Genomic DNA, 14,165 nt, shown 5'->3' with positions numbered 1-14,165 from the left:
ATATGAGTTCAGCATCTGCCAAGCACTATTTCTTGCTGACTTTCATAAAACAGAATTAGCTTATTGCTGTTGACTAGCTTTAAAAATGCCAGTGCCAGAGTGGTTATTGGAAGTGAGGGTGATCCTGCTGTTACTCAAAAATGACAACTGCTGGCCAGTTGAGTGGCATTATGTGGTGTCTCTCTCTCTCCAGAGGAAAGTTGTGATACAACCTATATACACGGAGGGAGTAGTATTAATGTATGCCTGGTGGCGGAAGAGATGTGTAGGTGGAATAAACTGTATCTGAAGATGTAGGTTGAATTGTGTCCTCCTAGCAAGGTGCCATATTTCATGACCCATCCCTACTTGTCTGAGAAGACTTCAGCCTGTGTTGTGTGTGGTGGTGGGGAGCAGGGAGAGGGAGTCATTTTGTGTGTGACTAGGGAAAACATAGGATTATATGGGAGGAGGTCAAGAAAAACGTTTGAGAAGGAGATGGAGAGTGATTACCCCTTCATTTGACTGTTCAGAATGACTCCCTCTATACCACTCCACCCTAGTAGGTATAAGCATTTTTTGTTTCTGTATTGTCAGGCTTGAATTTTTAAGTAGGAATGCTCTTTCCTACAGCACATACAAAGCCACCATTAACATGCATATTTTGTTTGAAATGTCATGCCAAAATCAGCATGACGTCTACAAGAAATGCTCTTCACTTTTCTCACTAGAGTGTATTGGCTCTGACCAAAGTAACTTAAATTATTCCTTGTTCAAAGCTTTCAAATGGGCCTGTTATCTAAACAAGAAGCTCCTGGTTTTCTCCCCCTTAACTAATTGAATCACGTGGACAGTTGTCCGTATGGCACTGTGTATCTGTCGCCTCCATCGGATACAAGCTGGAGAAGGTTAGTGGCATAATTCCATGTGCGTTAGTCTCTGGTCTGAGGTCTTAGATCCTGTGACAACCCTTAGAAATGCAAGAAACATTTGTTTTTCCCTATGGCAGTTTACCCACGAAAGCTCATGCTCCCATACATGATGGGATTAATCTGGATTAATCAAGTTAATCTGGATTGCCATGTTTGTTTGTTTTTTACTGAATCTAGAACTTAATGTGTTTTCAACTCTTTATGGATCCTTTTAAGAGACTATATTTTAAAGTAAAGTATGCCACTGCATACTTAGATTTTGGGATGTAAAGTTGCCCAGGCTTACATCTATAGAGGGGTAAGATGCTCAGAATTACTGAGTTAGAAAAATCTTAGTTTTTTACCACTACACTGGAAGTGGGGCTGGTCTTTCTTCACAAGCAATCAGTGAGCAAGGAATGTGTAGTCATCTGTCCCCACCATCATGCCCCTTGCATCTGACAGCTGAAGTGCTTATGTGGTGTGCTGTGCTTACCAGTTTGAGGACACTACATCATGCAAGAGTGGCATGGTTTGAGTAGAGGACTGGGATCTTGGGACTCCCACAGTTTAATGCTGGCTCTAAGACAGGCTACTTTCGTCAGTTTCCATTGCTGTAAAATGTGGGTAATATCTTCCTCACAGAGATGCTGTGAAGCTAAAGCAATGTTTATAAATTGCTCTAAACTACAAAAGTGCTGCTGCTTATTATTTTATGAGACCATACACTGGCCCAACGATACCAGCGAGAGTACACCCCAGATGGTTTTCTATCTATAGTGATTCATTTGTTCGTCTTTGATGTTCCTCCTCTGTTGTGTTGTTGAAACAATTGCTCTATAAGCCTGTAATAAATTCATTTCTCTAAAGTTATCTGATCATTTCACAGAGAAATCTTGCTCAGCATAATCCCAGTGTAATATTTTACAATTATGAAGTGGTATTTCAGGGTTCTTTTAATTTGCTGAATTTCCCATGTGACTAATGGGATTATTACCCTCATAAGCATCCTTAGTTTAAAAAGCTAACAGGTTTCTTTGCTTTCTTGCCAGGACCAATTCAGATTCTGCCTTGCATCAAAGTACAATGACCCCAACTCAACAAGAGTCCTTTTCAGGAGGGTCACAAGACATGCAGCAAAAAAGAGGTAAACTCTTTGGGGGCGGGTGGGGTGGGGGAGGGGGAAATGGAAAATCCATTTCAGAACTTGAAATCGTTAAAAAATGTTTTTCCCATATAAATGGGACTGTAGGAGTTATCAAAATGTGGTTGGTGCTGGAGAAAAGTGCCTCAATGACAGTTCTGGAGACTGACTTCCAAAATAAGTAGAGCATTATCAGCGATAGAGCAGGCTTCTCATACACTCTATCCTGCCATTTTACTTCAGCCTTGTTTGGCATGGCCCATCTTCAAGAGTAAGAAGGTAGTTTAGATTTCCTGGTCCATGCAGTCCATGATTTCTATGCTGGCACTACTTTCGGGGCTTCCAGCTAGTTCCAGTTTGTAGTGATGGTTTGCATTATGGACATGTTTTAGAACTGGACTGAGATCACAATGTTATTTCACATTGATCAATCATTTGGTGGCAACAAGTTTTTGGGTACGAGAGGTCACAGCGAGAGCTCTTTTCACAAAGAGAATATATTCCAGATGATTTTAACCAAGATTTAATACCCCCTGGTATCAATAGTACTGGTAACTCTGTTGGGGAAAATTGCTGTAATTGGCAAGGTTTCTTTTGGGCATTTTGTTTAGTTTGTTACTTGTTGATGATGACTGGCTTGTGACAAACATTCCAAGTTGGCAGTCTCATAAAATATTAAAACAAGTGGCAAAACAAAATCAAATTCTTGAAATGAATTCTGGCTTCAGAATCTTAGGACTGCTACATTTCCTTTCCAGTAAATTAATCTAACAGCTCTCAAGGACTTTCCTCCAGAGACCAACCTTATGTCAAAATATAAAACTTCCAGCATTCAGATTGAAAAACACATGACGGTTAACACTGATCGTTTAATGTGCAAGCTCTCAACTCTAAATATTACCTAGGTTCAGATAGTCTGATTCTCCCTTTGGGCATGTGTTGGGGATCAAGAGAATAGTAAAACTACCCAGGCCTTTTGTTAAATATTTAGAGGTGGCTTTGATAACTTTCACTTTCCATTTTTAAAATTAGCCATTGTAAGCTACTTGTGCAAAATTTATCAAATAGCTATGATGGAGATGCAATTCAAATATGGCACCATAGAGGGATCTTCTCCAGTTCTTATGGGTAGCAAATAATCAATGTCATACCTCAGGACCAATGTTTAGAAATAATGGGTTGGTGTTTTTAATGTCACTACTGACAGGTAGCAGTAACCATTAAGCATCACTGATGATTTTTGGTGCCCTCTGCTGGTTATTGCTTCTATTATCAGTTCCAAAATATATTGAAGGCCCTTTAATCTATGCAGTGAGATTTACAGATGCATCTAAAAATGACTGTTTTAGTCCTTGAAGAAATACACAGTAATACGGAAATATATAACAGTCAAGTACACACATTCTCCATTGTAACTACTATTATGTACTCTTTACACCACTGTTAGTGAGCAATAAAACATGCAATATAAATAACCTTTTATATAGTACTGCAAACTTATACAGTGATTTCCAAACGTAGGCTCTGATCCCACAATCAGAGGCATGCACGTGGGCCTTTGTGCCCGCATGGAACCTAATTGGGTTGTAAAGTCTGCATGGATGCATTTATTGGATTGGGGCCATAGTGTAATATGTCATAGCCTAGAAAGGCTTCTGCAGATGGAAATCTGCTGTGTATGGATGTTCTGTCTGCATAGCGACATAGCCTTGCTGCTTGCCCGATGAAATTGTTCCCAACTTTGAACCCATAAACGTCCTGGACCACAGAAATAGTATAAATTTAGTTTCTCATATCCCAGTGGAAATGTCTAGGTGTTACCCCAATGGGGCAACATTGGTAACTCACTAGAAGCATTTAAGTCTTGCATATCACTTACTTAAAATAGAGCAGATAGAAAAATAGGATAGCCTCAAAGGGGAAACTACAGGTCCCAGCATGCAGTGCTCCATCTAGATTTGAGCAGTCTAAATCAGATTTGGAGTAAAACTTTCAAAGGCATATAGGGTATGTCTTCACTGGGCTCTTACTTAGGTCTTGCCCCTAACATCCCTCTTCCCTCCACATACAAAAACTCACTCGCCCAGGCTTGATGCTTTTAAACTCTTGCCTAGCTGGCCCAACTGTGGTTATAGAGCCTGGGTACAGCTTTCACTCAGGCTGGTAACCTGCCTTCTGTACAGTAAGGACACACGCTAAATCATTCAAGTGCTGATAGTCGTCTAGTACCTTCCCACAGTTCCTCCTGTGTGTCAAGAAGGTCACACAAGTTCTCTCACAATTAATTGGGAAAGAATCACTGGGACAAACCCCACTATGTCACCACAGCTGGGGTAGGTCAGCTGACTCACGGTCATGGGGCTCCACTTGCAAGGTTGGAAGGTCCCCGAGCTTGGGCTCCAGCCCATTGCCTGAATGTCTACACAGCAGTTTTTCAGCCCTGCAGCCTGAACCCTGCAAGCCTGAGTCCACTGACCCAGGCCAGCCATGGGTTTTTTATCCCTGTGTAGACATAGCTATAGAGTGGTTTAGCTTACTGCAGCACCAAGATCCATGGGATATGCCCCCAGAAGTCCAAATGATACACACATGTGAATGCAGCACCAATGAGGTACAGTAACTTGGTCAGGGCTTTGCCATAGGGCTGCTCACACCAGGGCTAGTCTGCTAATCACCCAAGTTAACTCTGCAGTGAACACATTTCAAAAACGACTTAGGTACTTATCCAAGCCTTACTAAAAGTCAGTGGGACTTAGGCTAAGTCACTTACATGCTTTTGAAAGTTTTCTTGGTCCTCGATGGAAAAACAAATAGCTTCTTAGAAAGCTGATGAGCTACATTTGGGGTGAAATGCTTTTTTTTAATTGATCTGGATATAGTTTTATTCTGAAATAGACATCTTATTGATCAGTTGAGAATAGGAATTGTTATTTAGGGTTAAGAATTACCACAATTTTTCCTGACTGAAAACTATTGTTTCTGCAGGATTTAGCAGATTTATAATATTGGGATGTGCTAACTTTTATTCTGTTTTCTAGTCTTATTATTGACTGTCCCTGGAATGGAGGAAAGCACATCTGAAGCAGACAAAGCCCTCTCTAAACAAGCATGGGACACTAAAAAGGTAGAAATGCCAAATCTTTGTAAGGTTCAAAAGTTCTAGTCCAGACAATTTATTTTGTAAACATGTTTAGGTAAACATTTTGAATAATATCAAAGGGGGAGCCGGGTTAGTCTGGATCTGTAAAAGCAGCAAAGAGTCCTGTGGCACCTTATAGACTAACAGACGTATAGGAGCATGAGCTTTCGTGGGTGAATGTGGCATGCATCCGAAGAAGTGGGTATTCACCCACGAAAGCTCATGCTCCAATACGTCTGTTAGTCTATAAGGTGCCACAGAACTCTTTGCTGATTTTGAATAATGTTGAATTGAAATGAACTTTGCTTGCTCAGACTTGAGTTGAAGTTCTGTATTCTGCAACAAACCACCTAAAGTGAGATCAGGGAGCAGTATATCTATCTCTGTGCCTATTGCTGTCAACTGTCTCGGGGGAAACTGTATTCTAAACTTGAGTCTTGAAAGACTTTTCAAATGCAGAATGTCACTTTAATGAAATAAAATGCACTCTACCCCTACTTGTATCTCTGCTTTTATTTCTACCACTCACCATTCTGCCTCTTCTCTCTCTCCTAGTTTACATTTTTTCTGTGAATTTGTCTAATTGGCATTTTTCAAGGCAACTTCAGCACCCAAAACAGTTATCAGATTTTTGTTGTTTGTAAAACAAATGGTAAATATTCAGGACTTTAGTTATTTTGCTCCTATAGAGCTGCTATTGTCTCCATATTTCCCCCCATCATCCTGGTTACTAGATAGATAGAAGTAGCAATGGTAGCATTTGCTTTTGAGATCTGAATATCTTTTTAATACTTACATAAATCTGGATGTTTAAACAGGTCTGAATGATTGAATATTAATAAACTTTTGGTTTTTAAAAAATATATTAAAGAACAAATTGGGAAAGGATGTTTGGTTCATGAAGTTCTTCAAAACCAAGGCTGAATTAATGATTTTCTTGAGCTGTTCTCTGTGTTAAAGTATTTTCAAAGTCTAACTGTGACTTCTCAGCATGGCAGCTTTCCCTTTTCTCCGGTCTCCCTGCTCACCTTGGCAATTACGTGTTTTAACAGTCAGCCCCTAGCAAATGTAACCTTTTTAAAAAAGGTATGCATATTTTATAAAAAGGCGTGCATTTGTTAATCAAGTTCCCTGTATTACATGCAGATTTTTATTTATATGAGTAGCTAATTCTGCTTTATGATCATACAAAGGGTACGTCTACACTTACTGGAGGGTCCGGCGGCAGGCAATCGGTGTTCTGGGATCGATTTATCGCGTCTGGTTTAGACGCGATAAATCGATCCCGGAAGTGCTCGCCGTCGACGCCGGTACTCCAGCTCGGCGAGAGGAGTACGCGGCATCGACGGGGGAGCCTGCCTGCTGCGTCTGGACCCGCGGTAAGTTTGGACTAAGGTACTTCGAATTCAGCTACATTATTAACGTAGCTGAATTTGCATACCTTAGTCCAAAGTGGGGGCTTAGTGGGGACCAGGCCAAAGTGACTACTGCCATCATATGGGATTTTCATATGAGAAGCCTTGAAAGTGACATTGTTGGGAGGACTGTAAGGTTCTTTTTCTGTGGATTACCACTGTATTATTCATGTCCATAAAGTGTCTAGGAGGCAAGTTTCTCTGAGCTAGTGGAACTCACTAAGATAGAAGTAGGACTTGTATTCTGGATGTACTATGGATGCCTGACTGTCTGGTTTATGACAGTTGGATGCATAGTCTTATACCTCATCTGAGAGCTTTTACTTTCTAACAACTGTTCTTTTAGCACGAAGATTTGCTAGCAAAGGCAGTAATTAAAACATTTCATACTATGATGTCTTATCAGGAAGGCTGCAATCCTGTTTTGGTAGAATGTACCCTGCAATTGTCCAGGCAGCTTTTCAGGAAAACAAAATGTGACATGGAACAGGAGAAGTCAGAAATATCAAAATGAAAATACTTGATGTAACAAACATTAGGGATCAGAGTTTATATCCTGAGCTGGGAGATATGGGGAGCAAGTACTTCTGTGTAGCCCTCTTGCAGACTCATGGAGCCGTGTTAGAGAGCTTTGCGTTTTTCCCCTCCATTGGTATGAAAGTTGCTATGCTGTGGAGCTTTTGGTGTGTGGCACTGTGAGGTGGGAGATCATAAGGGCTTAGATAATCTATTAAAGTTTTATTGATATACCTGTCTTGTACTTTCCAAGGTTTTTTCTAAAGCTCTACTTGCTTTTCTGTCACTCAATTAGCGTCTTTGTGATAGTTTGTAGATTTCAGTTTATTTAACGTCGACACCCCCCACGTAGAGCGAGAGGCTTAGATTTAGTAAGAAAAATGACGTGGCCGATGTTTGCATGCTGACTCAAGCAGGAGATGTTTTACCTTTGCTCCATCTTCATTTTGTTTAGTTTATCATTGGAACTTTGAAGCTTAGTTGGTTTAAAGTCCATGCTGAGATCAGTTTTTGGTGTGGCACCAAACACCAGTTTTGAGCAAGAAGAGGCTTTTAAGAGCATATGAGAAACTGCTCTCCTTAGGTTGTTTCATTTAGTAGGTTTCCTATCTTTTTAAACAAATTATTTCCTAAATGTTGTTTTGCACATGTCTGCCTTTCACAGTGTCTTTCTGTTCTATTTTAGACAGGGTCATCGAGGCCTAAATCATGTGAAGTTCCAGGAATCAAGTAAGTTTGGGAGTGGGGTATATGGTTTTGTAGGGCTGCATGTAGAAAGTTCACTGCCTGTACCTATGCTTCCTTTTCCACAAGCTCTATTGATTAAGGTTCCCTCTATACTGGCAATGAAACAATGTTAGCCAGGCTACTTTTAAACCCTGAAAACGTGGTGAATGCTAACGTTCCTTGAAAAATGGTTTGCTTGGCCATGATAACCCAGATGATGAAACCATTTAAAAAATGTTCTAGATTCAGTCTCTAATTATACAGAGTACGTGTGATTAAAACAGGAGGCTGAGAGTCAAGAATTCTGAGTTTTATTCCCAGTTTGGCATGTTTTGTGTGAACTTGGACAAATCATTTTACCTCTCTGTGCCTGATTCATAATCTGTAAAACTGGGGGCTATTGTCAATTAATGTTTTGTAAAAAGCATTGAGATAATCAGGAAAGCACATTACACACTGTGAAAGTCCGCTGGCTTTTTTGAGTTCTCTAGATATGCTCTAGAATGCATAATTCTGGAGTAGATACACGAAGAGCCAGAGAGGTTGCCTGAGTCTCCTGTTGATTTCCTTAAGTGATGCATTTTTGGGGGTGCCTCTAGCAAATCCTGACAAATGAACTCTTTCACAGAGGGGACTTTTTTCTTTTTTTAAAGGACACATTATTGGCTAAATACTTCTCAGAACCTCCCTACAAAGTGGATTCAGTGCACAAATCTAGGCATAACTCAAAACTGATACAACTTTGCAGTTATCTTTGATGTGTGTCTTTGTCAGCAAACTTTTATCAGGCGCAGAAGCATGTGAGTGTACAAAAAATGTTTCTAAATGACTAAGACACAGGAGACTGCATGTTTCTGTGAGATACCTTATGCATACCTCAAGTAGAGTTAGTCACTGAGACGTAGGCTTTATAAGCACCCAAGGGATCATAATCACCCTGAAATGCACAAAGTGTAGTTCCCTCTTCTAAATACACCTCTACCCCGATATAACGCGACCCGATATAACACAAATTCGGATATAACGCGGTAAAGCAGTGCTCCGGGTGGGCGGGGCTGCCCACTCGGGCAGATCAAAGCAAGTTCGATATAACGCGGTTTCACCTATAACGCGGTAAGATTTTTTGGCTCCCGAGGACAGCGTTCTATCGAGGTAGAGGTGTAATATGAAAACAACTGCAACCCCACTGAAAATATTGCCGTGTGACAACCATGGGTAAATGTTGAAACTTTATAACGGTGACCAGTCTAAATATTTTATATGTATATTTTTTACATAGCTTTGTGCATGACAGCTTCAGATAAACTTTCTTTTTGTATATCATGTGGGAAATGTGTATGTAGATTAAAATCTCAACTGACTTTTGTTACTGTGTGTATATATATATATATATATTTTTTTTCAATTTAGCATCTTTCCATCAGCTGACCAGGAAAACACTACAACACTGATTCCGGCTGCACATAACACAGGTGGCTCTCTGCCAGACCTGACAAACATCCATTTCCCTTCTCCTCTCCCAACACCACTAGATCCTGAGGAATCCACGTTCCCATCCCTGAGTAGCTCCAATAGCACTGGAAATCTTGCAGCCAACTTGACTCACTTGGGCATCAGCACTGCCAGTCAGGGTAAGAACATAGCCAAAGGGCTAATTTATAGATTCTGTCAGTAAAAACTCACTTTCTATCCCTCAACAGTTGTGTAGCATTGGTGAACATTACTAAACAGCTGCTGTGTTTCATCTCAAAGTTGGCTTCATTGGTAGTTGAAATGATTTCTGTGTATGCAACTTGTATAAATCATTTTGGGATATAGAAATGTAAATCATAATTAATTAACTATATTTTGCGCATACATACTGTGATATTCTTCCATCTTTCATTCTTGGCACACATGCATTATTCTGGTTTTATTTTATATGAGTCTTCCCAGGGTGAGATGCAATGTCCGCATCTTGGCAGTAACTCAACTCATTTTATGGAGCACCAGCCAGAGTGCACCCACATAGGGAAACCACTGCAGCAAACTTCTTGATTTCTTGTTTCCATTCCTTCTGTCCTCTCTTTTTGTTGTGGTGACTGTCTTGAGAGATTGTATCGTTCCTTTACCTGAACCTAATGTGGACTGTTAGGCAACTGAATTAGTATATGAGCCCCCTAAAATATGTTCTAGTCAGGATTATTTGTAAGCCTGACTGTTTCGTAGCACAAACTGCATTTTTGAAGAGATCCTAAATACACCCACCTATGTAAGATTTTCAGGAATAAACTTACAACCATCTGGACAACATTGCCTTAATGTTGTATCCTACTCGCTCTTTGTTTTGTTGTCGTCTTGGATTGTAAGCTCTTCAGGGCAAGGACTCTTGTGTTTGTACACCTCTTAGCACAAGAGGCCTTGATGCTGGTTGGAGCCTCAGGGCTTGCTGCAATACAAATAATACATAATTAAAAATCACATTATCAACCGTGCTAGAAAAATGTCAGTAGACCAGCACAAATACTGTATTTTCAGGACCAGTAAGCTTTTCCAGACAAATAGCCTGAGCCAGTGATCAGAAAGAAAAAAGAATCAATCTCTGACTTGGGTTATTTTATTTTATTTAGAAATAACTCATGTTGCCTGAGCAAGCAGGTGCCTTATATCACTGAAAACACCATTAGCAAAGAAATTGCATTTTATAAAGCACCAGCCCAGAGGGCCACTGACTGAGTGCTGCCAGTATTCATTTCCTTATACAAGCTGTCTTGGTTACACTGCACTCTTCCTTCCCTTTCTTGTGTAGCTTGCCTCTGTTGCTGTGCCCTATTACTTTGTATCCACTGTACATCAGGGGCTGCAAACGAAGCAAAGAAATGGGAAAGATAATGGGAAGGGAGAGAGACTGACCACAGAATAAGAGACGGAGGACAGAAGGGAGGAGAAGACAGAAGGTGGTGTTGGGGCACGTGGCCTGGGAGTTGGGATAAACCTGCTTCTTACAGGGTAGCCATCAGTGATCAGCACAGAACGTGCCTCTTCAGGCTGCTGCAGAGCATGACTGTGCGTTGTAGCAGAAAAACCTGCAGAAGAGGAGCCTGCGAATTCAGCCTGCTTCGATCAAAAGACCGTGAAGTTATAGGGTCCGAGTACCCCTCGGAAGAGGGTTTCTAAATGTTACCATAAAGGCGCTCTCTTTTTCTTCTGAGGTTATACTTATTAGGGGGATAGATGTGAGTGGGGTTAATAGTTTGTCTGACCATCAAATAATTACAAGCAACTTTTGTTTGCTAGTCAAATGGAGTCGTGCCATTGTATCTTGCAAGAGAAGTGTACTTCCTTCGGCAAAGCACCCCAGCAAGCTTTTTTAAAAAGGACTCACTGCAGAGCATCCTGAGAAACTAGAATGATTCTAATCAGGTGGACACATAACCAATGACAGTAATTTAAAGAATGTCACAAGAACATCGTTAGCAATATTTTTATTCACGGATGTCCCGAACAGTCCTTTTATTAATTTCGTCCACTTATTTTTAGTTACAATTGTCCAAATGAAAATATAAAACACCCTTTTTTTAATCAAGCCTTTCCCAGGAGCTATTTCCCATTGTATATGTTGAGATATGCTTTTTCTGAACACTTACACCTCCTCCAAAGTACAAGGGTAAGGGGAGAGAAAGCACCTTTTTGGATTTCTTATAAGAGCTAGTTGGAAATATTTACACACAACATTTTCATCAGAACTTGATGATTCATCAAAATCTAAGCATTTTGCGGGGCTGTGTTGATATCAATTAAATTCCACTGGAAACCTCCTGCCAGCTCACCTGCCCAGCTCCTCAGCAGCCCAGGCTTCCAGGCTTTTCAGCAGGCCCCCCAGCGGCTGACAGGGTGCTGGAAGCCCAGGGATTTGGGGTTCTCACATGTCAAGCAGCCCAGCCTTCCAGGGTCTCTTGCTCCAGGACAACCCACCAGGCTGACTGCTTAAGGGTTGAGATTCCCAGTAGAACTGGGCAGAGAACAGTAATTCTGTTTCATGGAGGATTTTGACATTTTTGATGTTTTGTTTCAAATTGCTATGAAACCAAATTTCTAAATCCTCAGTGAAATGGAATTGCCATTCTCTGCCCAGCTCTGTTTCTCATGGCTTTCTTGAAAGTCAGTGTCTCCAGCTGCTTATTTTCGCTGCTCTTCTAAGTTCCCTCCAGCTTGTCAGTAGCTCTCTGATGTTGAAATGCACAAAAACTAACATGTTGTTCAGGAAACAGACTCAGAGCTGTATTGAATGGATTGTCCTGTCCTTGTTCCATAACATAATACCTAAAATTAAATTCAATTGCTTTGGCGTGAAGATGGAAACTCTGCATGAAAGGCTCTGGCAATCTCTGTAGTGTTGCTTCTTGCATCAGCCTCCAGTGGGTACAGAGAGCACTTTGTCATAATTAAGAATTGAAATCACCTTTTGCATTAGCTACATAGTGTTTCTATGAGTGCTGCCTTTATCCCAGTTTTTCAAGGATGAGCTGAAGCTAATAGGCAATACTAGTCAGAGCGAATGCAGAACCTTGACGGATGTTACCTGTTGAGATTGGTTGCTTTTGTGGGGAATTCATATTTAATGCAGTTAAATTTATTGTAATGAAAACTATTTGTGTGTCCTGTTCATCTACACATGTGAACAAATCTGTTACACTTAAAATGAATCTGGTCTTGCTTTGCCTGCCAGTAAACCATTCATCTCCTTTCAAATGCAGCTGGAATAGGGCTGGTGAATACAGTGGGCAGAAGCATTGTTCAGGATTCAGTGGCATAAGGACAATGAGGCGGGGAAAAATACCTGTTAAATGTACTATCCTGTTGTATAGAACACTGGGAGGGGGGAAGGGCAGAACTAGAGCACACGACTCAGGGCTTGTCTACACTTAACACTTCAGCAGCACAGTTGCACCGCTGTAGCGCTTCAGTGTAGACACTACCTACAACACAGAGATCCACCTCTCCGTGAGACGGTAGCTAGAATTCTTCCGTAGATGTAGCGCTGTCTACGCGGGGACTTGGGTCGGCTTAACAAAACCCCTCAGGAGTGTGGATTTTTCATACCTCCTGGTGGATGTAGTTAAAGTGACCTAATTTTCTAATGTAAACCAGGCCTGAGTAACTTGTTTCCTTGTCTTTCTGCTCCAAGTTTCTGCAACTCTGATACACCATCTGGAGCTGTTGGGTTGTTCAATCTTGTCACATAAATGAGAGCCAGAAGCACCAATCAAACTGTGGCAAGAGTTTTGGTGTCAGATTCTGTGTTGTCCTTGTCTCTCACTGATCCCTCAGTCATGACTACTCACAGAAACATGGGCTTGCTTCTTCACTGCAGAAAGAGTTGGTAAATTACAGCAACTTGGCAGTCTTTCATCATAAGGTTGCTTGCTTTATCTTCAGTCATGAGAGCTTGAGGAATGAGAAAGTATCTCATTTAACAACAGCACTTCTAGGGGGTGGAAGGAGTGTCGTCTAGTGGTCAGAGCAGGAGATGGCGGGGTTGGGATTGCCAGTTTCTATTTTCAGCGCTGCCATTTTCTTGCTCACTGACTTCGGGGAAAGTCATTTAATCTCTGTGCATTCAACTTACTCAACTGTAAAGTGAGCATATGAATATCTGTGCCACAGGGATGTTGTGAGGGTTAGTTAACGAAGTGCCCCTGATGAAAAGTGCTGATGCCATGCAAACTATGTAGGGGTAGGAATATCCTTAGTAACTGTTGTAGAGTGTTCTGTGCTGACCATTGAAACCTCCCTCATCTATAAATCTGACCTCTTATCCCAGTAACAAAAGAAAAACTCCCCCACAATGCAACCATTCATCACCGATTCGTCAAACAGGTACTTTCTGCCTAGGTGCTTTGTATGGCTCTCCTCCGTGTAGTATATGAACGCCTGAGATTGTTTATGGATGTGGGCCCCCTACATGGTTCCCAGAGTCTGTGTAAGGCTTAAAAAATGTCTGTACAGCACTTGAGATCTGTGAATGAAAGGTGTCACAGCACGGTAAGTATTAATAAATAGGATTGCCTGCAGCCAAAGGGAGTCCATTTGGCATGGAACAATGGTATCCACAATGCAGGATCTTGAAAGTGTAGGATATTAGTAGGGGAAATAAGAAGTGGCTCAGGACTATGAGATGAACACAGATAACAGCCTTCCCCATCGTTCCAGGAAACAGAATTATGGCCCTGCTCGTATGTTTTTTATAAAATGACCTGACTTCATTTGCCCATGGAAGTTTCCAGTGGGTCTCATGGGCTTTGGGATAGGTTGGTGGTTCTGATTTTCGATCTGTGGGCCACTTTGTTAGAAAG

General features: G+C 41.1%; 1 protein-coding gene across 2 annotated transcripts in view; it reads left to right on the top strand.

Moving 5' to 3' along the window:
• CRTC1 (CREB regulated transcription coactivator 1) overlaps positions 1 to 14,165 on the top strand; it is a 59,169-nt gene that overhangs the window by 31,032 nt on the left and 13,972 nt on the right. For both annotated transcript variants that reach the window (XM_065422019.1, XM_065422018.1), the window contains exons 4-8: positions 826 to 887; positions 1,943 to 2,037; positions 5,073 to 5,158; positions 7,790 to 7,833; positions 9,241 to 9,461. In XM_065422019.1, the coding sequence (XP_065278091.1) occupies positions 826 to 887; positions 1,943 to 2,037; positions 5,073 to 5,158; positions 7,790 to 7,833; positions 9,241 to 9,461 (508 nt within the window). The remainder of the gene's footprint in view (positions 1 to 825; positions 888 to 1,942; positions 2,038 to 5,072; positions 5,159 to 7,789; positions 7,834 to 9,240; positions 9,462 to 14,165) is intronic.

The sequence above is a fragment of the Emys orbicularis genome, chromosome 24, assembly GCF_028017835.1.
Source record: "Emys orbicularis isolate rEmyOrb1 chromosome 24, rEmyOrb1.hap1, whole genome shotgun sequence".
NCBI classification, from domain to species: Eukaryota; Metazoa; Chordata; order Testudines; family Emydidae; genus Emys; species Emys orbicularis.
This window is presented reverse-complemented; position numbering and strand designations above follow the sequence as displayed.